Source organism: Cricetulus griseus, chromosome 8 (genome assembly GCF_003668045.3).
Source record: "Cricetulus griseus strain 17A/GY chromosome 8, alternate assembly CriGri-PICRH-1.0, whole genome shotgun sequence".
Lineage (NCBI taxonomy): Eukaryota > Metazoa > Chordata > Mammalia > Rodentia > Cricetidae > Cricetulus > Cricetulus griseus.
In genome coordinates, this window is record NC_048601.1 from 28,542,521 (window position 1) to 28,566,494 (window position 23,974).

Sequence of the window (23,974 nt, forward strand, 5' to 3'; positions counted from 1 at the left end):
TAACCCAAGAAGTTAACTACACCTGTGAAAAAACAGGCAATAATCTCTCAGCAGTAAAACCCTAAGAAGGGAAACACACACACACACACACACACACACACACACACACACACACACACACACACAGAGAGAGAGAGAGAGAGAGAGAGAGAGAGAGAGAGAGAGAAGCACCACCACCACCACCAGCAACAGAAATAAACAATCATTGGGGTCATTGATATCTCTCAGGATCAATGGACTCAATTCCCCAATAAAAAGACACAGACTAACAGGATGGATTCAAAAACAGGATTCATCCTTCTGCTGCATGCAAGATACCTCAACACCAAATACAGACATTACATTAAATGGTTGGGAAAAGGTTTTCTAAGAAAATAGACCTAAGAAACAAGTTGGTGTGGCTATTTTAATATCTAACAAAATAGACTTCGAACCAAAATTAATCAAAAGAGAAAGATAAGGGCACTTTATACTCATCAAAGGAAAAATCAAACAAGATGGTTTTTCAATTCTTAACATGTATGCCCCAAACACAACAGCACACACATTTATGAAGAAAACAGTATTAAAGCTTAAATCATACATCAACACTTAGACATTGAGAGTAAACTACAATACTCTAACCTCACCAATGGACAAGTCATCTAAACAAACACTAGAGAAATAATGGAGCGAACAGACACCATGAACCAAATGGACCCAACAGATATCTACAGAACATTTTACTTAAACACAAAAGAATAACCTTCTCAGCTCCTTATGGAACCTTCTCTAAAACTGACCACATAGTCGCAGAGCAAGTATCAGCAGATTGCAGAAAACTGAAATAACTCCCTGCATTGTATTAGACAATCATGGATTAAAGCTGGATTTCAACAGAAACAGAAACAACAGAAAGCCTACAAACTCATGGAAACTGAACAACTCTGTACTGAGTGACTGGCTATTGGGTCAAGACAAAAAGAAAAGAAATTAAAGAGTCCAGCAAAAATGAATACACAACATACCCAAACTTATGGAGTACAATGAAAGCAGTGCTAAGAGGAAAGTTCATAGCACTAGGTGCCTTCATAAATAAATTGCAGAGATCTCATACTAGCAACTTAACACCACACCTGAAAAAGCTCTAGAACAAAAAGCACCAGACATACCTGAGGGGAGTGGATGGCAGGAATTGAACTGAGGGCTGAAACAAAGAAAATAGAAACAAAGAGAACAATACAAAGAATCAATGAAACAAAGAGTTGGTTTTTTGGAAAATCAACAAGATAGACAAATCTTTATCCAAACTAAAAGAGAGAGAATATCCAAATTAACAAAATCAGAAACAAAAAGGTGAACATAACAATAGACACTGGAGAAATCCAAAGAATTATTAGGTCATACTTCAAAAATATGTACTTCACAAAATTGGAAAATCTAAAAGAAGTGGACAATTTTCTTGATAGATAGATACCACTTACCAAAGTTAAATCAAGATCAGATGAACAATTTAAATAGACCTAGAATTCCTAAGGAAATAGAAGTAGTCATTAAAAGTATCCTAACCAAAAAGATCCCAAGGCCAGAATTTTAGTGCAGAATTCTACCAGACTTTCAAAGAAGAGCTAATACACCTTAAATTATTCCACAAAACAGAAACAGAAGAACATTGTACAATTCATTTGATGAGGCTAAAGTCATCCTGATACCCAAACCACACAAACATTCAACAAAGAAAGAGAATTACAGACCAATTTCCCTCATGAACATTGATGCAAAAATACTCAATAACACAGTCACAAACTGAATCCAAGAACACATCCAAAGATCATCTACCATGATGAAATACGCTTCATCCCAGAGATAGAGGGATGGTTCAAAATATGAGAATCTGTCAATGTAATCCACCATATAAACAATTAAAGAAAAAAGCACATGGTCATCTCATTAGATGTTGAAAAAGTCTTTGACAAAATCCAACACCCTGTCATGATAAAAGACTTGGAGAAATCAGGGGTACAAGGGATATACCTAAATATAATAATATAAAAGCAATTTACAGCAAGCCTACAGTGAACATCAAATTAAATGGAGAGAAACTCAAAGCAATTCCACTAAAATCAGGAATTGGACAGGATAAGGCTGTCCATTTTCTCCATATCTATTCAATATAGTATTTGAAGTTCTAGCTAGAGCAATAAGACAACCAAAGGAGATCAAGGGGATACATATTGGAAAAGAAGAAGTCAAACTATCACTATTTGCAGACACGAGTATATAAAAGCAACCCCCAAAATTCTACCAGGGAACTCCTACAGTTGATAAATATCTTTAGAGAAGTGTCTGGATACAAGATTAACTCAAAAAAAATCACTAACCCTCCTATATACAAACAACAAATGATCTGAGAAAGAAATCAGGAAAACAACACCCTTCACAATAGCCAAAAATAATATAAAGTATCTTGGGGTAACTCTAACCAAGCAAGTGAAAGACCTGTACAGCAATAACTTCAAGCCTTTGAAGAAAAGAAAGCAAAGAAGATATCGAAAGAGGAAAGATCTCCATGCTCTTGGAGAGGTAGGGTCAGCATAGTAAAAATGTCAGTCCTACCAAGAGCAGTCTACAGATTCAACGCAATCCCCATTAAAATTCCAACACAATTCTTTACAGACCTTGAAAGAACAATACTCAACACTTCATATGGAAAAAGAAAAAAAAAGGATAGCTTAAACAATCCTGTACAACAAATGAACTTCCAGAGGCATCACCATCCCTGACTTCAAGCTCTACCATAGAGCTATAGTAATAAAAACAGCTTGATAATGGCATAAAAACAGACACTCAGATCAATGGAATCAAATTGAAGACCCAGACATAAATCCACACACCTAGGGAATCCCTGATTTTTGACAAAGAAGTCAGAAATATACAATGGGGAAAAGAAAGCATCTTCAACAATGGTGCTGATCTAACTGGATGTCAGCATATAGAAGAATGCAGATAAATCCATATCTATCACCCTGCAAAAAACTCAAGTCCAAGTAGATCAAAGGCATCATCATAAAACCAAATACACTGAACCTGACAGAAGAGGAAGTGGAGAATAGTCTTGACTGCATTGGCACAGGAAACAACTTCCTGAACAAACCACCAATAGCACAGACACTAAGACAGACAATAAATAAATGGGACTTCATGAAACTGAAGACCTTCTGTAAGGTAAAGGACAATTTCAACAGAACAAAATGGCAGCCTAGAAAATGGGAAAAGATTTTCAACAACCCCACATCCAACAGAGAGTATCTAAAATATTTAAAAAAAAAACTCAAGAAACTAGACATCAACAAATCAAATAATTCAATTAAAAATGGGATGCAGATCTAAGTGGAGAATTATCAAAAGAGGAATCTTACATGGCCAAGAAGCACTTAAAGAAATGGTCAACATCCTTAGCCATCAGGGAAATGCAAATCAAGACAACTCTGAGATTCCATCTTACACCTGTCAGAATGGCTAAGTTCAAAAACTAAGTGACAGCTCATGCTGGTGAGGATGTGGAGCAAAAGGAACACTCCTCCATTGCTGGTAAGAGTGCAAACTTGTACAGCCACTTTGGAAATCAATATGATGGTTGCTCAGAAAATTGGGAATTGATCTACCTCAAGACCCAGCTATTCCACTCTTGGGCATATACGCAAAAGATGCTCCATCCTACCACAAGGACACTTGCTCAACTATGTTCATAGCAGCTTTATTTGGCTAGAAAATGGAAACAACCTAGATGTCCCTCAACCAAAGAATGGACAAAGAAAATGTTATAATCTACCCAATGGAGTATTACTCAGCTTTTAAAAAGTCATGAAATTTGCAGATAAATGGATGCAACTAGAAAAAAATCATCCTGAGTGAGGTAATCCAGAGCCAAAAAGATGAGCATGGTATATATTTACTTGAAAGTGGCTATCAGCTGTAAAGGATAATCATGTTAAAATCCACAAACTCAGAGAGGCTAAGTAACAAGGAGGAGGAGGAGGCGGACCACGGACTATAGATCTCCCTGTGTTGGAGAATGTTATTTTAAGGTGTTTTACTTTTGTTTATGTTGCATTTGTTTAACTCTGTGAAGCTGTGTTGTTGTGCCTATGTAAAACCTCCGATAGTCTAATAAAGAACTGAACAGCCAATAGTGAGGCAGGAACAAGCTGGGCTGGTAGGCAGAAAGGATAAATATGAGGAGAAATCTGGGGAGGGGGAGGTTCAGAAATGAGAGAAGAAAGAGGAGGACTTCAGGAGCCAGCCACCCAGTCACCCAGCTACATAGCCAGACACGGAGTAATAAGGAAAGAAAAGGTATACAGGAATAGAGGAAAGATAAAAGCCCCAAGTCAAAGATAGATGGGATAATTTAAGTTAAGAAAAGCTGGCAAGAAGCAAGCCAAGCTAAGGCCAGACATTATTAACTAAGAATAAGCCTCAGTGTGTGATTTATTTGGGAGCTGGACCCCCTCAAAAAGTCTAAAGAGTAAATAGTAAAAAGCAAATGACAACATTCCTGGGTTCGGTGGCGCGGGTATTTGAATAGATTTCAAGGGTAGACTGGGAGCATGTGGGGATGGGAACAGGAGGAATTAGGTAGGGGAATGGAGGGAGAGAGTATTAGGAGAAACAATTGAAATTGCCGGGGTTGGAGGATTTGGAAATGAGTTAGAAACCTAGTCCAATGCAAACTCCCAGGAATCCATGAGAGTACCCCTAGAGAAGACTCCTATAGACATCTTCTATAATCAGTCAAGGCTTCCAGTGGACGGATTGGAGCACCAACCCAGCCACAAAACCTTCAACCTACAATTAGCTCTGCCTTCAGTGCTGGGGTAAAGGTGGAACAGAACTTGTGGAAGCAGTCAACCTATGACTGGTCCAAATTGAGACTCATGCCACAAGAGGGAACCCATGCCTGATACTGCCTGGAAGGCCTAAAACCAGAGTCTAGATAGCCTAGAAGCCAAGGATAGAACCAAACACAATAGGGGCGTGGGGGGGGGGAATCAATGAAACGATTCCTAATGATACTCTGCTGTCCTTATAGATTCATTTGATTTATAATATTATTTAATGCCAGTTTCTTTAATTTTTGCCTGGATGATATGTCTGTTGGTGAGAGTGGAGTACTGAAGTCATGCATTCTTACTATGTTACCATCAAAGTGTTGTTTGAGATATAGTAAGTAGTGGTTTTTTCTTTATGAAAGTGGAAATTTGTGAATAAATGCTTAGAATTGTAATATATTAGGATTAGACCATATCCTAATATAGCCACCATCAGAGAGGCTTCATCCAGCAACTGATTGAAGCAGATTCCCCCAGGCTCCACCTAATTATTGGCTGTGGGTCTCTCCATCTGCTTCCAACAGATTTAAGCAATTTCTGTCCACCAATCCAGCTCTACAGAGACTATTAGAAGAAATAATTCAGTCTGAAGAGAAGATTAACTACAACCAAAAGAACACAAAGAATAAACAATCCCAGAACAGTTAACCAAAAGAGGTCTCAAACAAAGCAACAAAATGGAAATTAATAAATACTGCTGAATAATAACTCTCAATGCTAATAGTCTCAACTACCTAATTTAAAAAAATGAAACACACACACAAACAAACACACACACACAAAGACTAGCAGAATGGATTAGATTAGAAACAGAATCCATCCTTCTGCTGCTTCCAAGAAACACATCTAACCATCAATGACAAAAACTATACTAAGGTGAAATGATGGAAAAACATATTCCAAGTAGAGAAAACCAAGAAGCAAGCCATGGAACTTTCAAGCAAAACTAAATCAAAAGAAACAGGAAATTTTTATCAAGAAGATATCACAATTCTAAGCATTTATTCACAAATTTCCACTTTCATAAAGAAAAAACCACTACTTACTATATCTCAAACAACACTTTGATGGTAACATAGTAAGAATGCATGACTTCAATACTCCACTCTCACCAACAGACATATCATCCAGGCAAAAATTAAAGAAACTGGCATTAATAATATTATAAATAAAATGGATCTACAAGACATTTACAGAACATTACACCCAAACAATAATGAAGAAATGTACTTTCTTCTCAGCAGCTCATGAAAATTTCTCCAAAATTGACCACATACTAGGACACAAAGCCAGACTCAATACAGGAAAATTGAAAAAACATCCTGTATCCTATCTGACAACAGAAACAACAAAGTATGCAGACTCACAGAAACTAAACAACTCACTACTGGATGAAAATTCAGTCAAGACCAGAATCAAAAAACAAAATTAAAAACTTTCCAGAATGGAATAAAAATAAACAGAACATACCAAAATCTATGGGACACAATAAAGAGAGTTCTAAGAGACAAGTTAATAAGTTAATACCACTAAACCACTCCATAAAAAAAAAAAAAAACCTCGGATGATCTCATATAGTAACTTAACAACACACACAGAAGCTCTAGAAAGCTAAAAAAAGAAAAAAAAAATCCAAAAATAGACAGGAAGAAATAATCACAGAGCTGAATTTAATTAAAAAGAAATAATAACAAAACAATATAAATAATCAATAAAAACAACAGTTGGTTACTTTAAAACAAGAAGATTGACAGAACCTTTATCCAAAGTAACAAAAAGAGAAAAGGGAGACTTTACAACAGATGCCAAGGAATTTTAGAGAATCCAAAAGACATAGTTCAAAAATATGTATTCCAGGCCGGGTGTTGGTGGCACACGCCTTTAATCCCAGCACTCAGGAGGCAGAGGCAGGCGGATCTCTGTGAGTTCGAGGCCAGCCTGGTCCCCAGAGCAAGTGCCAGGATAGGCTCCAAAGCTACACAGAGAAACCCTGTCTCGAAAACAAAAACAAAAACAAAAATGTATTCCAGCAACTAAAAACCACAAGAAATGGATGAATTTCTTGATATGTGATCTACAAAAGTTAAATCAAGGTCAAGTAATCAATTTAAACAGACCCCTAACCCCAAATGAAAGAGAATCAGTAATTAAAATTCTTGATAGGGGAAAGGGACAAGATATCCTGAGTAAATTGGGAGCATGGGGGGAGGGGGGATGGAGGTAGGAGAAAGTGGGGGAGAACCAGAGGGAGGGAGAAGAACGTGAGGGATCAGGAAGTTCTAGTTGAGGGAAGAATAGGGAAGGGTAGCAAGGAAAGAGATACCTTGATAGAGGGAAACATTATGGGCTTAACTAGAAACCTGACACTAGGGAAATTCTCAGGAATCCACAAGGATGACCCCAACTAAGAATCTAAGCAATAGTGGAGAGGTTACCTTAAATGCCCTTCCCCTATAATGAGACTGCTGACTACCTTAAATGCCATCCTAGAGCCTTCATCCAGTAGCTGATGGAAGCAGAAGCAGAGACCCACAGCTAAGCACTGAGCCAAACTCCTGGAATCTAGTTTCAGAGGAGGACTGATGAGCAAAGGGGTCAAAACCACGCTGGGAAAACCCACAAAAACAGCTGACCTGAGCAAATGGGAACTCATGAACCCCAGTCAGACAACTGGGGAACCAGCATAGGACTGAACCAGGCCCCCTGAATGTGGGAGTCAGTTGCGGGGCCTCAACAGTCTATGGGGCCACTGGCCGTGGGGCCGTGGAGCCAGTATTTATCCCTAGTGCATGAACTGGCTTTTTGGAGCCCATTCCCTATGGAGGGATACTCTCTCAGTCTAGACACAGGGGGCAGGGCCTCGGTCCTGCCCCAAATGATGTAACAGGATTTTATGATCCCCATGGGAGGCCTCATCATCTCTGAGGAGCAGATGGGGGTGGGATGGGGAGATGGTGGGAGGATGGGGGGACAGGAGGGAGAGGAAACTGAGATTGTCATGTAAAATAAGATTCTTTTTAACTTAAATAAAAATTAATTTTTAAAAGTCTTGAAAAAACTCGGTCCCAGATGGATTGCACACAAAATTCTGAGACCTTACAAGAAGAACTAACAGAAACATTCTTCAAATACTTCTGTAAAATAGAAACTGAAGGAACATTTTATAATTTTTTATGAAGCCATTATTATTCTGATACCAAAACCAGACAAAGACCCAACAAAAGTAGACAATTATAGATCAATATCTCTTATGAACATGAGAGCAAAAATTTTCAATAAAATACTTGCAAACCATATTCAAGAACACATTAAAAAACTTATCCAACACAATCAAATGGACTTCAGCTTAGAGATGTAATGATAGTTCAACACACATAAATCAATAATCTACCACATAAACAGACTGAAAGACAAAACTCGCATGGTCATCTTATTAAATAAATAAAAGGCCTTTGATAAAAATCTAACAGCCCTTCTTGATTAAAAAGTCCCAAAGGGATACAAGGGACATACCTCAACATATAACAAAACAGTTGACAGCAAGCCCTAAGCCAACATCAATCTAAAAGAAAAGGAACTCAAAGCATTTCCACTACAGTCAGGAACCAAACAAAAATGCCCACTCTCTCTATATGTATTCAGTAGAGTACTTGAAGTCTCAACTAGAGCAATAAGACAACTGAAGTATCTTCATTTGAGATAATATGATTTTACATATAAAAGACCTTAAAAACTCTACTTAGAAACTTCTACAGTTGATAAATACTTTCAGCAAAGTATCAGGATACAAAATTAATATTAAATTTGGCAATGATTTCTTGGATATGACATCGAAGGATAGGTACCGATGGAAAAACAGACAGACTTGATTAAAACTAAACTAAAAATTTGTACATCAAAAGGTGTTTTCATTTTTAAAAAAGTTTTCTTCCATTTATTAATTTTCTTTGGGTGCACACATGTGCATTCATGCATGTGGAGGTCAGAGGACACTTGCAGGAGTTGATTCTTTCCTTCAACCATGTGGGTCCTGGGGATTGTATTAGATCATAAAGCTTGTGAGGCGGTGGTGGCGCACACCTTTAAACCCAGCACTTGGGAGGCAGAGGCAGACAGATCTCTATCAGTTCAAGGCTGGCCTGGTCTTATAGAGCACGTTCCAGGCATCCAAGGCTACGCAGAGAAACCCTGTCTCAAAAATCTAAAACAACAGATAGATGAGATAGATGGATGGATGAATGGATGGACAGATTGACGGACAGATGGAAGGACGGTAGATGGTGTTTTTACCTGCTGAGCCAATGGGTGACCCTCAAAAAATGTTTTCAAGAGAATAAAAAAGCCATTCATAGAATACAGACTTCAAAAAAACCCAACCTGAATCAAAAATAGGTAAATGACTGTATTTCTCCAAAGAAGATAGACAAACATCTAATAAGTACATAAGCAAATGTTATCACTAATTAGGGAGTAAATATCATTCACCATTACAGAAAACCAAATATAGAACACAGTAATGTATCATCACACATTCATTCCAATAGAAAGCACAAAAACAAAAGTAACAAAAGCCTAAACCAGAAAACAAAGTACAAATATGGAGAAACTACATACCGTTATTAGGATTAGGACTATAACATGATACAGAAAAGCAATATTGTGATTCTTTAAAAAATTAAAAACTGAAATGTATATGATCCAACAATTTTACTTTTGGCATATATACCCAAAATAACTGAAGGTATGTTTGTTACATTCATAGTCATGGTAGTATTACAGTAGCTAAAATGTGGAAGCAACCATGTATGTACTGACTGATAGATAAAGAAAATTGTTTTCTTTCCACATGTGCTACCCTGGTAGTCAGGTCACAAATTATTTTCTGACATGAACTGTTTAGGACAGTTTACCTTGTACATACCACTGAGAAGGTTCTTGCCATCTCTCCTGGAAAAGTCAACAGTGTGTTAATGCTGTGATTCTTACGTAGTTTCCAAAATTAGCTGGAGCTTACCTACTCTTTTCCCTGCTGCTGCATTATTCCCACTCACTCCAATACCACGAGCAGACTACAATTAAAACACAAAACACCTACAAAGGTGAGTCAATGCAGAATAGGTCACCAAACATCAAATACTTGTATTCTATTGCTAAAATGTTGGTGGCATCCATTATAAATTATTTATTCTATTCTTTGTTTAAGATAACTTGGGATCTAATCTTGCTTCTTGTGCTTATTTTTTATCCTTAAACAAGTAAAACTTGATGGCTTAGATAAGTCTTGACACTGGAAAAAGTCTTAATGAAACTATGTATTACTGAAAACTACAGAATAACAATGAACATGGCAGTAATGCCTGTAATTCCAGCACTTAGGAGCTAGAAGCAGGATCTGAATTCAAGTTCATCCCCGAAGTACCAGGCCAGCCTGGGCTACGTGAGAAATCTGTCTAAAAAGAAAAAAAAAAAAAGCAAAAAAGCAATCATCCAATAGATTTCCTACAAATTAGGTAAGTATTTTAGTGAAATGTATGAAAAAACAATTTAATTGTAGGTATTCTTACCTAAATAAAAACCTAAATATGAAATAGTCATTCACTACAAGACTAGCTACAAGAATCAACTGAAAAGAAAATACTTACTAAAAAAAATTCTGTAGGTTCTGACTGGGGAGAACTTTTCCTAATATTTTCATCCTGAAAGTGCTGGAAGTTTGTAGACAACCCAATTCCAGAGGGTCGAAGCCTGCCTGCCCCGCGTGTGTTCTGCAAACTGTCTCTGCTTGCACTTCGTGCAAGTGAAGCCAAAAAGCCATTATTATTTACACAACCAACAGGCTCTTTGGAAGCTTTGTTAGCCATTTCTGTGATATCTCGAGCTTCGACTTTGGAAATAATGTCAGATCTTTTCCCAGGCGAATCGACTTTAACACCACGGAAGCGAGCAGTCCTAGAGAAAGAAGAATCGGCTATGGTTCGAATGTCCAATTCCCGCAGGGCATTCTGTGAAGTAGACGCTGAGGGGTTGCCAGACTCAAAACATTTCGACTGTCTCTGTGGCTTCACCAGAGAATTGTGTAGAGACACTGGTGCAGCACAGAGAAGTGGCGACAGGAGTCTATTCTTGTGAGAGCTCGACTCTCGGTGGTTAAGAATCGCATTGTCTATTGGGTCACTGCTCAACACTCTCGCCACATGGTTCAGGGGCTGCTCTGCGGCTCTCAGCCCTCTATCACCTTTAGTGAGTGGGAACTCTGGCGTTACCTTCCCTATGCCTTCCACACCACTGCTCTGCTCGACACCATTTCCTTCTGCGAATGGAGCAAAGGGACCTACTTCCGGCAGGAGCAACTCTTCAGATACACACTCTTCTGATGGTGGAAATAAGACGACATCATCCTCGTTACTCGATGGCAAGTTCCCTGAAAGGAGTTTTGTCCGCCTAGGCAGAGATGATCCAAGATGAAGTACGGAATCTGCAAGCTCTTTGTCATTTTCCAGTTCTATGTGGGCCATCTGAGGTAGCAGTCTGATGCTACCCGGAGGATGAGACAGTGCGTTCATCTCCCATTTATCATCCTCCTTCAGCAGTTCATTCCTGAGAGATGACACTGGTCTATCCACAGGGCCCTGAGCTGCCGAAGAACTTGTGCCTGCATTCCTGGATGTTTCGGGGAGATAGGCATTCCCAGGAGAAGGTAAACAAGACTGCCCGATGTGAGGCAGGACTCTTAACAGTCTGTGCCGGGCTGCTGCTGTAGAACTGCTGGGAGGTCGAGGAGCTACAGGTGGGCGAGGTTTTACCTTGACAACTTTCTTAGGCTACAAGAAAAGAGTGCACATGTAATTCCTCAACATCGTTATTTCCGTCTTTCAGCAAGAATCAGTGGAGAAAATGTTACTTACCATATTGGCATTTTTGTTACCTCAATTTACAGTGCTCAAAAAAGCTGGGTGTGGAGACCCACACCTATCGTACTAGCACTTGGAGACTGAAGCAGGGTGTCTGTCATGAGTTTGAGGCCAGCCTGCTTGACAGAGTCCACTCCAGGCCACAAGATGAGTCATCTTCTCAATATAAGCAACAAAGAAATGCTTTAAAATATTAAAAATCTTAAGATTATGATTGAGAAGGACTTGTTATATTAATTTATTGAGCATAATTTTCTGAAGATGTTAAAGAAAAGATAATTTTGTTTTATTCCTTGATTAATTCTTTCTCAGGCTTTTAGGAAGAAGAAACAGTAGATTATCTTAGATATGGCTAAGATGACTGTGTATAGGCAGGTACTCAGAGATAAAGCTAACAGGACTAAACTGCTGGCCTTGAAAAGACTGTCCCTCTGTTGGTTTCTGTGTACATTTCAGGAAAGGTTCCTACCCTAGCTCATCACAATAGCTGAGCCTCAACTGCTTGTGCAAAGGAAATGGTTTGTAATGAACACCTGCTTTTCTTCTGAGTTTGAAATGTACAAATACATAGCAGGCAGAGGGTACAACATAGGACAAGCCTAAAAACCAGGAAAAAGAGAAAAAGTCCTTTGTGCAGAGCTGCTAATGGAATACCTTGAGATGAGATTTCACATGTGTTGTCACAACTCACTGACAGAGAAATCGAGCCTATCTTAAGACTTTCGGGGAAGCCTCTATGATGCCTGTGCCTGCTTCACCTGGACTTGGATCCATATGCTTCTCCCTCTGTTAATTTTGCTTTTGTTTCCTTTTGCTGTATATGTGTCTTAACCAAAGTGCAAGTGCATACTATATCCGTGAGCCTCGTGTGACAGTAAACCAAGGACAGGACCTGCCTGTCACACCCAACACAGAAAGTTTACACAGCAGTTATCACAGCAATAGTGAAGCTGAGAGCTCAGAAGAGTTTTGGCCTTTGAGCACAGGGATGGTCAGCAGACACAGGATGACATTCCAATAGCCTGGCCCATAGAAACACATACTGAAAATTCAGTAGGTACCAGTAGAGAAAAGGAGACCTAAAAAGGCTGGATAGATGCAAGTCCCTTGCAAAGGGACTTATAGCTCTTACAGCCACTTTTACCCTGAAGTCATTATCTTGCCAACATGCAGAATATATATATATATATATATATATATATATATATATATCCAAAAGATAATTTTTCAAAAATGGAGATTATTTTCTAGGCCTTAGGAAATGAACAATAGTTGTCAAAACCTAAATAGCAATACGTATGCTCCCAAATAAATAAACACAGACTTCCAAAGAGATCAACAATACATGCAAATAAAACTACCCATGACCCAAATCATCAGCAAATGGAGAGACAGAGAATATGGCCTTCAAATTAGTCATAAGGTTAAAAACAATCAAATGTAGGAGGCTCATATGCAAAGCTTGCACCTGTGGTGACAAGCAAGAATGTAGAGCTTCAAAAAGAAAAGAGAGAGGTAGGGCAGCCTAGACTTAACCAAACAAAAGAGAAAATCCCACCTGTATAAATACCAAAAAGAGTGTAATATCAGGGATATCAAAATGGGCTAATAAAGGCCCAAAGGGAACAAGCTGAAGTTGTTGGTAGATGGAGTTTTAAGGAGGCTCTACTGTGCAGAGAGGGTAGAGAAAAAAATAGAAATAACAGAATCAGAAGACCCACCTATTCTTCCCTGTGATGGGAGTGTCAGTGATTAAAAAACACAAAAAGAGTGCTCTTTAAATAAATTACCTCCCTACATAATATTCTTACCTATTAACCTATAGAACTCTTAATACTTACCTAAATAAAAGTTATAAGAACAGAAAAGGGGGCAACAAACCCATATTAGAATAAAGAAGAAAGTGAAAATGAGAACATTTTAGCACACACAAATTCTCTCCTAACATAACACAGCAAAAGATAACTTCACCACAATACTCCAACCTACATGAAATATTTTTAAATCAGTACTTGCAATGTTTGTTTACTAATGTGTGTGGTATGTGCAAGTAGGTACATGAATGCAGGTACATGTGTGTGCATGCATGTAGGGGTCACAGATTGATGCAGGTGTCTTCTTCAGTTGGTGTCTTCCTTACTCTTTGTGACAGAGTCGCTTTCTGAAGCTGGAACTCACTATTATATTACATTGATTGGCCAGTGAGCTCCTGGGAGCTGTCTGTCTCATACTTGCAATCTCCCCAGCCTGTCTGGTTTTGGAGACAGGGTAAGTCAAGTCTGGCCTAGAACTTGTGCTTCAGCCTCTGCAGTGTGAGGGTTACAGAAGCATGTTCAGCTTTTGCAGATAATATTCAAACAACACATCAAATTATAAAAGACACAATGAACAAAAAAATTAGAAGATACTATATAACCTGGCCAACCTTAGAAATAATCAGTAAAAAATGAAATCATTTCAAAATGAAAATTAAACCATAAGACACCTAAAGAAAACCAGATTCAACAAGACAGTTAATCAAGAGTACTAAGAAAGGGTATCCAAAAGAATGAAAATAAAATACAAAGAATTTTAAAAGATAACAGAAAATAGTTACTATAAAATGAAGTCCAAACATATGTATAAAGGAAGTTCCCTACAAACAAAATGAAATAAAAGCTAAACATCATAAAATCAGCAAGTTATAAAAACTAATGGTGAAGTCTTCGTGTTAAAGAGCATAAACATACAGTAAAATTGACCCAGAACAGTTCATCTCCTAGCCATATCCTTAGAAGACCAAAGCCAGGGCTGGAAGTGTCGCAGTGTCACAGTGCTTGCCTAGCCTGTGTGAGGCCCTGGGTTTGAAACCCAAGATTAGGGAAGAGGCATAAGGTGTGGGGGGAACCAACAGAACCTGGTAACACACACACACACACACACACACACACACACACACACACACACCAACAGAACCTGGTCACACACACACACACACCAACAGAACCTGGTCACACACACACACACACACACACACACACACACACACACACACACACACACACACACACACACACACGTAATCTGAGCACTCAGTAAGGCGAGGCTCAAAGATTGCAAATTCAAGGCCAGTCTGGGTACATAGCAAGAACCTGATAAATAAAAATTATGACGGGTTTGAATAAGAATGGCCCCCATAGCCTCAAAGATTTGATTGCTTAGGGAATGGCACTATTTGAAAGGATTAGGAGGCATGGCCTTGTTGGAGAAGGTTTGGCTTTATTGGAGGAAGTGTGTCATTGAGGGTGGGCTTTGAGGCTTCAAAAAGCCCAAGCCAGACCCAGTGTCTCTCTCTTCCTGCCTGAAGATCCGGATGTAGAACTCTCAACTTCTCCAGCACCATGTCTGCCTGCGGGCCACCATACTCCCCACCATGATGAGAATGGACTAAATCTCTGAAACTGTAAGCAAACCCCAATTAAATGCTTTCTTTTATAAGAGTTGCTGTGGTCACAGCATCTCTTCACAGTACAAGAATACTGACTAAGATAGGCAGTCGCATACAATTTAAACAAGTCATTTACAAAGAAAAGTGGGGTGCATTGGCAAGATGACTTTTCATTTGCAGTATAAAAAGCAGTGGAGCAGCAGAACAACATTGTTGGTAACCCCAAACATCTTATCTGAATAAATCATCAGTCACCAGTTATAGAAATGATCCTTGAAAGCGGTCTTTAAATTAGCACTTAAGGTTTTTTCCTAAGTTTTAGACTTCAGAAAATTCAATACTTACATGTCTTTCCTATGGAATTTATTAAGATATGCAACTAACCAAAAGGTATGAGGAAAGTTCAGTAAAAAGACTCCTAGCAACCATGGCATTAACACTAAAACATCAGCAGGGCTAAGGATAGAAAATTATTTACATTATATATTCTTTAAAAGTAGAAGTGCTGCTCAACTAAAAACATGGAAACAAAATGGAGAAAGGAGAAAACAAAGTAAGTTTTCTGACTGTTGCTTAGCTAATGTGCAGGAGGCAAAAGGTGTCAGGTCTGGGACGACATTGGGAAAGCAAGTGTTAAAGATACAGTCCAGGACAGTAAGTGCCCCCTGTCCTTTAGAATTAGCACAAAGTGTTATTGATACTTGTCAGACCACATAGCAAATACTCCTGTAAGATGAAAAGAAACATGCAGAAACCTTTAGTGGGTTTTCATGTATTATGGTTCCCACTGCAGAAGACACCAAACTAGCAAAAGTAAAGAATCATACCTAAGCAATCAATAAGGTAGGTCTTACAGATAGATACCTGCAAAACTTTTACTCTGAAGTTTAGAGAGAATAAACTATCTTTTGAATATACACCAGATACATATGGAGAATATCAGATCTCTAATAATTAACTTCTAAACAGCACAACCATAAATGACATTATCTGATTTTCATGTATTAAAACTAAAAATTAAATAAATGAAAAGTCAAAAAGCCTCAGCCAGCAAAACATATCTAAATTGAGCTAAGAGGGAAATCCTAAAGTGGTAAATTGAAAATAATATCAATTGACATATGTTTCTGTGGATGTATTAAACAAAGAATACATCTTTTATGAGACATTTATGCCAAAGAAGTAACCAGTAATCATAGTATAACACAGATAAATCAAAACTGAAGAATAATTTACAAAACAGTGGGCTTATACTCCTTAAAATATCTAACATAATTGTCACCAGTTGTGTAACCACTGCTGAGTTTACAGACTCCACTGGAAAAGTTCAAATTTATGACCACATAGATAGATGCTCCTGGTTAAATTCAGTGGAGGGGACGGGTATTGGACAGAAATGAAAGGGAAACGGGAGAGGGCCACTGTGTATATGTGTCAGATTATCTAGGAGGGAGGGAGGAGGGGGAGGGAGGAGGGAGGGAGGGAGGAGGAGGGAAGGAGGGGAGGGAGAGGGGAAGGGAGAGGAGAGAGGGAGAGAGAGAGGAGAGGGAGCGGGGGGGGGAGAGAGAGAGAGAGAGAGAGAGAGAGAGAGAGAGAGAGAGAGAGAGAAAGACAAATTTCCAAAGAGGTATTTGTACCCATGTTTATACCACCAATATTCACAATACCTAAGCAACCTAAGTGTCTACTAATAGGTAAATGAATGAACAAAATGTGGTATATATGAGCAAGGGAATTATTCAGTCTAAAAAAGAAAGGAGATTCTGACATATGCTACACTATGAAAGAACCTCAGAGATGTCATACTGAATTAAATAATCTGGCCACAAGTACTCTGATAGTTCACTTACGCATGGTGTCGATAGTAGACAAACTCACAGAAACAGAAGTGGGATAGTACTTGCAAGAGGTTAAAGGGAGGAGTATAAAGAGATGGTTTTAAGGAATACCGAGTTTTAGTTTTGTAAGATAAAGTTCTGAAGACTAATTGGATAAAGATGTAAACATACTTAACACCACTAACAGGATTACATTTAAAGACAATTAAAGCTCATGTGGTTGCACATTCCTATAGTCCCAGCATGTGGGAGATAGAGACAAGAAAATCAAAAGTTCAAGACGAGCCTCAACTATACAGTGAGTTTGAGGCTAGCTTAGGCTATGTGAGACTCTGTCAATAAACAAACAAACAAGATAGATAGCAAATTTCATGTATTTTACCATCATTTAGTATAAAAATAAGTTAAAAATAGTAACTAGGTGATAGTGTCCTCTCTGGTGGAAAATTGAAGATCACTTCCCCTTAATGAATAAAAATCCTGAGAAAAACATTAGCAAAAATTTAGAAACATAAGAAAAGAAAATGCATCATAACCAACATGCCAACAACACAAATTATTTCATATTCTTAAAAAGATCATTATCCTGAACTATCAGAATTGTTTTATTTGGGGTAATATGTTTCAACTCTTCCTATTTCTTCTTTGACCTATAAGTTACTCAGAAGTGTGTTATTTTGAAATATCAGATTTTCCCCAGATATCTATCACTGATTTCCAGTTTTATTATTTTGTAAATCAGAGCATTTTTAAAGATTTGAATCTTCCTGAAATTTATTAGAATTTATTTTATGTACAAAATACTGTTTTGGTTTGTGGTAAAGTTCTACATGTGTTTCCTTAAAAGGAAATGTGTATTCTGCTGTAGGATGAAGCATTTTGCAAATGCACCTGGGTCAAGTAAGTTGATACTGTTCCTCAGGTCCTCTCAGAAACCTTTCCAATTCTCTGTTCTAGCAGCTATGCTGAGTGAAAATCTTTGAGGATAAGCACTCATCTATTTCTTGCAGTTTTGCTTCATAAATATCAAAGTTGTTACTACATAAACAAGAATTAGAGCATAGTTTGCTGCCAATTTTTCAACATCTGAGTAAAAACACAAGATCTTTAACCAAACATATTTAAAAAAAAAATCAGAAGAATTGTAGACCTAAATTGGAAAGAAATAACCATCTAAAAGTTTTGGAGAAAAACATGGAAGCATGTCTTCAAGACCTGTGATAGGAAATATTTCATAAAAAATTATTAAATACCAATCATCAAAGCAAAACTGATAAATTATAATACATTAAGATTAACAATAGTCAACAAAAATAGGTGAAAGAGCAAGTCACAGAGTATTAGAAACTGCAAACCACACATCTGATAAAGATTTTATATCATACATGCAAATATATGTGCATTGGTTGCTTTGAGACAGGCCTCAAGTAGTCCAGACTAGATTCAAGCATGCTATACAGCTGAGGCTGACTTTGAACTCCTGATGTTCCTGCCTCCACCTCCAAAGGCCTAGTATTACATGAGTGCATCACAGATTCAGCTCCAAAATACATTTTTAAATGTCTACAAACCAATAAATAAAAGATAACCTAATTTTAAAATGAGCAAAATATTTGGCAATGTACAAAGGACAGAATTTTAACCAAATGAAGAGCCAACATTTTTTAAAAATTAACATTATTCCTTATTTTAAAAAAGTACACAATCCCAAGAATGGTTAAGATGAAAACACTGATAAATATTAAGTGTTGGCAAGAATTGGCACAAACCAGAACACTCTGCTATTAATGGAAGTATAATAAACTGGTTAAAAACCTATGCAAAGCAGTCATTGTAACTTCTTTATGTTTGTCTGTTTTGAGACAGGGTCTCATTATGGTCGCCTAAATTGGCATAGAACTTACTTAGGCAGTCTAATCCTACACCTTACAAAGTGTAGTGTAATATGGTATACATCGAATAGCTGCTATTTCCATAAAACATGATATCTTTTCTATGACTAAGTTTCCTGCTAAGTATATGACGAAAAGAACAAAGTGCATGTGTCCTTTAAAGAATGCATACACATGCTCCAAGTGGCTCCATTAATAAAAGCCAAAACTCAAACACTTGAATGCTGAACACAGAAAAGAGAAACAAAAAGAACCACTGTGTATTTGTACAATACATTTAAAATACTTTTAAAATTGATATTGAAGAAAATAAACTATAATTGTATAAAAACACTGTATTGTTAATGGTGTTTATTTATATAAAGTTCCATAGTGCACAAAAATTATTTGTGAAAATATGTGTAAAACTAGTGTTTATCTTAGGGAAGACTGTGAAGGAATCCTTTATAGGAAAAGGCAGAGGAATTAGGTGTGGTACCACCTGCCTTCAATGCCAACAGAGGCAAGCAGTTCTCTGTAAGTTTAAGGTCAGCCTGATCTATATAGTGAGTTCCAAGAAACCAGGCAAACACAGTGAGATCCTATTTCAAACAAACAAAAGAAGAAAAAAATGGAACTTCTTTGAGTTACAATTAAATAAGTGTATTTACCTGTAAAATGCATCAAGCAAAGCCTAAATTTTACTATTATTATCATTGATGATTATATTATTATTACCATTATTATTATTAAATTATTATTATGTGATTTGCCATATAACTTTCAGTTCTCTCCTCCTACCTCAATAAGATTTGAACCTGAATTTACAGGGATGTGGCAAGTGCCTTAATTTGCTGATCATCTGGCCAGGTTTCAAACAGTACTTTAAAAGTCTGTGTATTTATATGGGGAGGCACTAACAGAGTGAAAAGAAGTCAAGGAATAGTGCAGCTGTAGAGACAGACAGACTCATATCCAGAAACAAAAACAACTGTCAAGAATGTGGGAAACTGCAAGTCTCACCCAATGCTGGAAAGAATGTACATTGGTTATTCACTTTGGAACTGCTTTAGAAAACTGGTGTATCCACTGAAGCAAAAATAGTAAATATCTCTTAGGCCTGGTGGCACACACCTATCATCCAAGCATTTGGAGGACTGAGAGAGGACTGCTGAGAGTTTACGAAGATCTGGACTATATACTAAGTTCTGGCCAGCCTGGGCTATAGTGTGCCTATCTCACTAAGAGCAAATCTTGAAATCATATTTTTGATTACTGAAATTACTGAAAGACTAAGCTATCTCTTACTATCTCTTTTCATGTTACAGCTATGACATTATAAAGATGTGTGCATAACCCTTTCAGGTGTCTTGCTAGACTAAACACTTCAATGTTCATTTGTCACATCTTAATAAATAAGTTGAGACCAGAAACGTGAAATAAGGAACATTTTATAATTTTCCACAGTCATCAGCAGACCTCAGCTCTGTGAGTCCTGCCACTTAAGCTAGAGAAAAGCTTGGCCAAGAGCCAACAGCTTCACCTTTTTGCTGAGATTCATGTTCTCCATCTTAGCCTTCAGCAGCTTCATCTTATTCATAGTTATTGAATTTTCAATGATCTGTTGCCCAGAAGGAGAAGGCTCAGCTTCTTCATCCTCATCTGTATACAAATTATACACAGAACCACCACTGCAAGGGAAACGGTAAGGACTTAAAACATGCTTGGCACCAGGTGAGGATTAACAGCCCTGTGTACAATAGTAACTACAGATCCTGCTACATAGGAAACACTAACTACATTTTGCCATTGTAAATGAAAGAATATAAATTTCAAAAATGGTTCTTTGGCCCAAACTTTGCAGCTAAGGAAGTGCTTGCTCTTTTAATCCTGCTGCCTCCGCTTTCTGAATGCTGGGATTACAGGTGTGTGCCACCCACACCCAGTTTAATGTAGTCCTAGGGATTGAATTGAGGGTTTTGTGTGTGCTAGGCAAGCATGCTAGATATTGAGCTACATATCTAGCATATCCCAAGCATTATTTTGGGGGCAAAGGACACAATTCAGTGGGTAAATCGTTTGCCTTGCCAGCACAAGTACTGGAGTTCAGTTCCAAAAACCCAATTTTAAAAGCTGGGTATGAAGGCATGGACTTGTAATCCTAGCATGGGAAAAGTGGAGACAGCCATATCCCTGAGGCTCACTGCCAGCCAGTTTATCCTCCCCATAGAACTTTAAGCCAATGAAAGACCCTATCTCAAAAAACAAGGTGGACATCTCCTGAAGAACAAACCTGAGGTCTACTTGCAGTCGCTACACACACACATGAACATACACCAACATACAAGTGCCACACACTCACATGTGCACAAACACATACAAACATTTCTTAGGAGAAAACAATTGGGGGAAATGCTGCATCACTATTTAACACTGCTGAAATCAAGTAGAGCTGAGAGACTCCAATATCACTGCAGTGCACTGACAGTACTACCAACTGTGTGCTGGATGCTTGCTCTATCAGCTCTCCTTGAAGACCGTTCCTTTACAAAAACCTATAAAGTAGATACTATGTCCCCTTTTATAAATGAAAAACTGCAATTAAGAGTGGTGGGACAACAACATGGTTCAGGAGGAAAGGTGCTTGCCCAAGCACTCACGGGGTGAAAAGAAGAAACAAAATCCTGAAAGTTGTCTTCTAATCCCCAGATGTGTGCAATGGCAGGCACATACCCACCCCCAGCACTAAATAATCTCCAGGTGTGTGCAGTGGCAGGCACATACCCACCCCCCACACACTAAATAAGTAAATGAAATTTAAACATGTAAAGTCTGGAGTGGTGATTCAGCCTTTGATTCCAGCACTCAAGAGGTGGAAATGTGTGGATCTCTGTAAATTTGAGACGGGACTAGTCTAGATAGTGAGCTCCAAGCTAGCCATGGCGGCATAGTGAGACTGTCTAAAACACAAACAAAAACTAGTATTTTAAAAGTAATGTTTTATTCTTTTGAGACTTTCAATATATTTTGATCATATTCATTACTCTCCCCAACTCCTCCAAGATAATCCCCACCTCCCTACACATCCATCCTCATGTTCTCCCTTTCTCTTAAAAAAAAAACAAAAACAAAAACAAAAACAAAAACAAAAGCCATGGAGTCCAGTTTGTGTTAGTCTACCCTGAACTGTAGTTAATGTACCCAGTGTCACTCCATTGAAGAAAATGGATTTTCCCTCTCCCAGGAGTTGTTAGTTGTGAATAAGTCCTTGGCTAGAGGTGGGCATTCTAAGTGAAACACACATTTATAAAGCTAACAGTCACATATGACAGAAAACATAGTGCTTGTCTTGCTGGGTCTAGGTTACCTTGCCCAGGATGTTCCAGTTCCATCCATTCACCTGAAAATATATAACAGCTGAGTATACCCCATTCTATAAATGTACCACATTGCCATCATGCAGTACTCAGTTGTTGGACACCTAGGCTGTTTCCAGATGCTATTATACAGAATCAATGAATGTAGATGAGCAAGTACCTCTGTAATAAGATGCTTATGCCCAAAAGCTGTATAACTGGATCTTGTGGTAAATCCATTTTCAGCTTTTTGAGGAACCTCCACACTGATTTTTTTTCCATAGTGACTGTACCAATTTGCATTCTTACAAGATGTAAACACGTGGTTCCCTTTTCCCTGTGCTGCTGTCATTAGTTTTATTAATCTTGGCCATTCTGACTGGGATAAGATGAAATCTCAATGCAGTTTTGTGTGTCTCTGATTGGTAAGGATGTTGCACACTTTTCGAAGTGTTTTTCAGCCATTTGTGTCTCATCTTTTGAGAACTCTGTTTAGATCCATGTCCCATTTAGTTGCAGTTTGCTAAATGTTTAGTATTTTTTTACTCTAGAACTTTCAGATGTGTAATTGCTAAATAATTTTCCCGTTTTCTAGGCTGTCTCTTCAAATGGGGATGTCCTTTGCCATTTCTTCACTCTTAATGTCTGCGCTATCCGGGTCTGCTTCATAAAGGCCTTTCCTGTGCCTATATGCTCAAACTTATTCCCTACTTTCTCTTCCATCAGATTCAGGATATCAGGTCTCATATCTAGGTCTTTGATCCATTTGGAATCCAGCTTTGTACAACATGAGAGAGAAGGGTATGGCTTCATTCTTTGACAAGCAACTATGCAGTTCAACCAAGACCATTTGTTGAAGATGCTGTCTTTTCACCAATGCATATTTTTGACTTCTTTGTAAAATGTCAGGGGTCCTAGGATGTGTGGAGCAGGACTTAAATTCTATTCTATTGATCAGTGCCTCTTTTTTAATTAAAACTATTTTTGCATGAATATGGGTTTCTAACTGCATGTATGTCTGTGTACCGTATGCATGTGGTGCCCTTGGAGACCTAAAGAAAGTGATGGATCACCAAGAAACAGACGGTTGTGAACCACCATTTGGGTGCTGGGAATCAAATCCAGATCCTCTGGAAGAGCAGTCCTCTTAACCACTGACCCATCTCTCCAGCCCCAACTTGTCTGTCTGTTGTTTTTCCAATGCCATGCTGGTTTTACTACTGTAGCTCTGGAGTACATCTGAAAATCAGGAAAGGTAATACCTTTTACTGTTCAAAGTTGTTTTGGGCTATTCTAGGGCTTGCTTGTTTCTATGTGAAGTTTAAGATTTGATGGGGATGGCAATGAATCTGCAGGTTGCTTTCAGTAAGATGGCCACTGTCACATTGTTATTACTACCAACCCATAAGCACGCTAGATCTTTCCATCTTTAATGCCTTCAATTTCTTTCTTCAATATCTCAAAGTTTTTATTAAACACATCTTTTATTTCCTTACTTATTATATGATGTGTCTTTTTTTCAACTTGAGGCAAACTGGAGTTACTTGTGAAGAGGAATTTCAACAGAAAAAGTACCCCCACCAGACTGGTTTGTGGGCAAGCCTGTGGGGAATATGCTTGGTTAATAATGTATGTGGGAGGGCTCACTGTAAGCAGTGCGACCACCCCTGAGCAGTTGGTTCTGGGTGCTAAGAAAGCAG

At 38.2% G+C, this 23,974-nt stretch overlaps 1 protein-coding gene across 10 annotated transcripts in view; it reads right to left on the reverse strand.

Annotated features, from left to right (window-relative positions):
• The window catches only part of Zfand4 (zinc finger AN1-type containing 4), a 69,778-nt gene that overhangs the window by 5,560 nt on the left and 40,244 nt on the right, over positions 1–23,974 (reverse strand). For 7 of the 10 annotated variants that reach the window (XM_027429204.2, XM_035449016.1, XM_035449015.1 and 4 more), the window contains 3 exons: positions 20,462–20,609; positions 10,514–11,692; positions 9,886–9,940 (listed from right to left, as the gene is read on the reverse strand). In XM_027429204.2, coding sequence (XP_027285005.1) covers positions 9,886–9,940; positions 10,514–11,692; positions 20,462–20,609 — 1,382 coding nt within the window. Of the gene's footprint in view, positions 1–9,781; positions 9,819–9,885; positions 9,963–10,513; positions 11,693–20,461; positions 20,610–23,974 lie in introns of all 10 variants that reach the window. The other 3 variants (XM_027429203.2, XM_035449014.1, XR_003487627.2) reach the window with 3 other exon arrangements.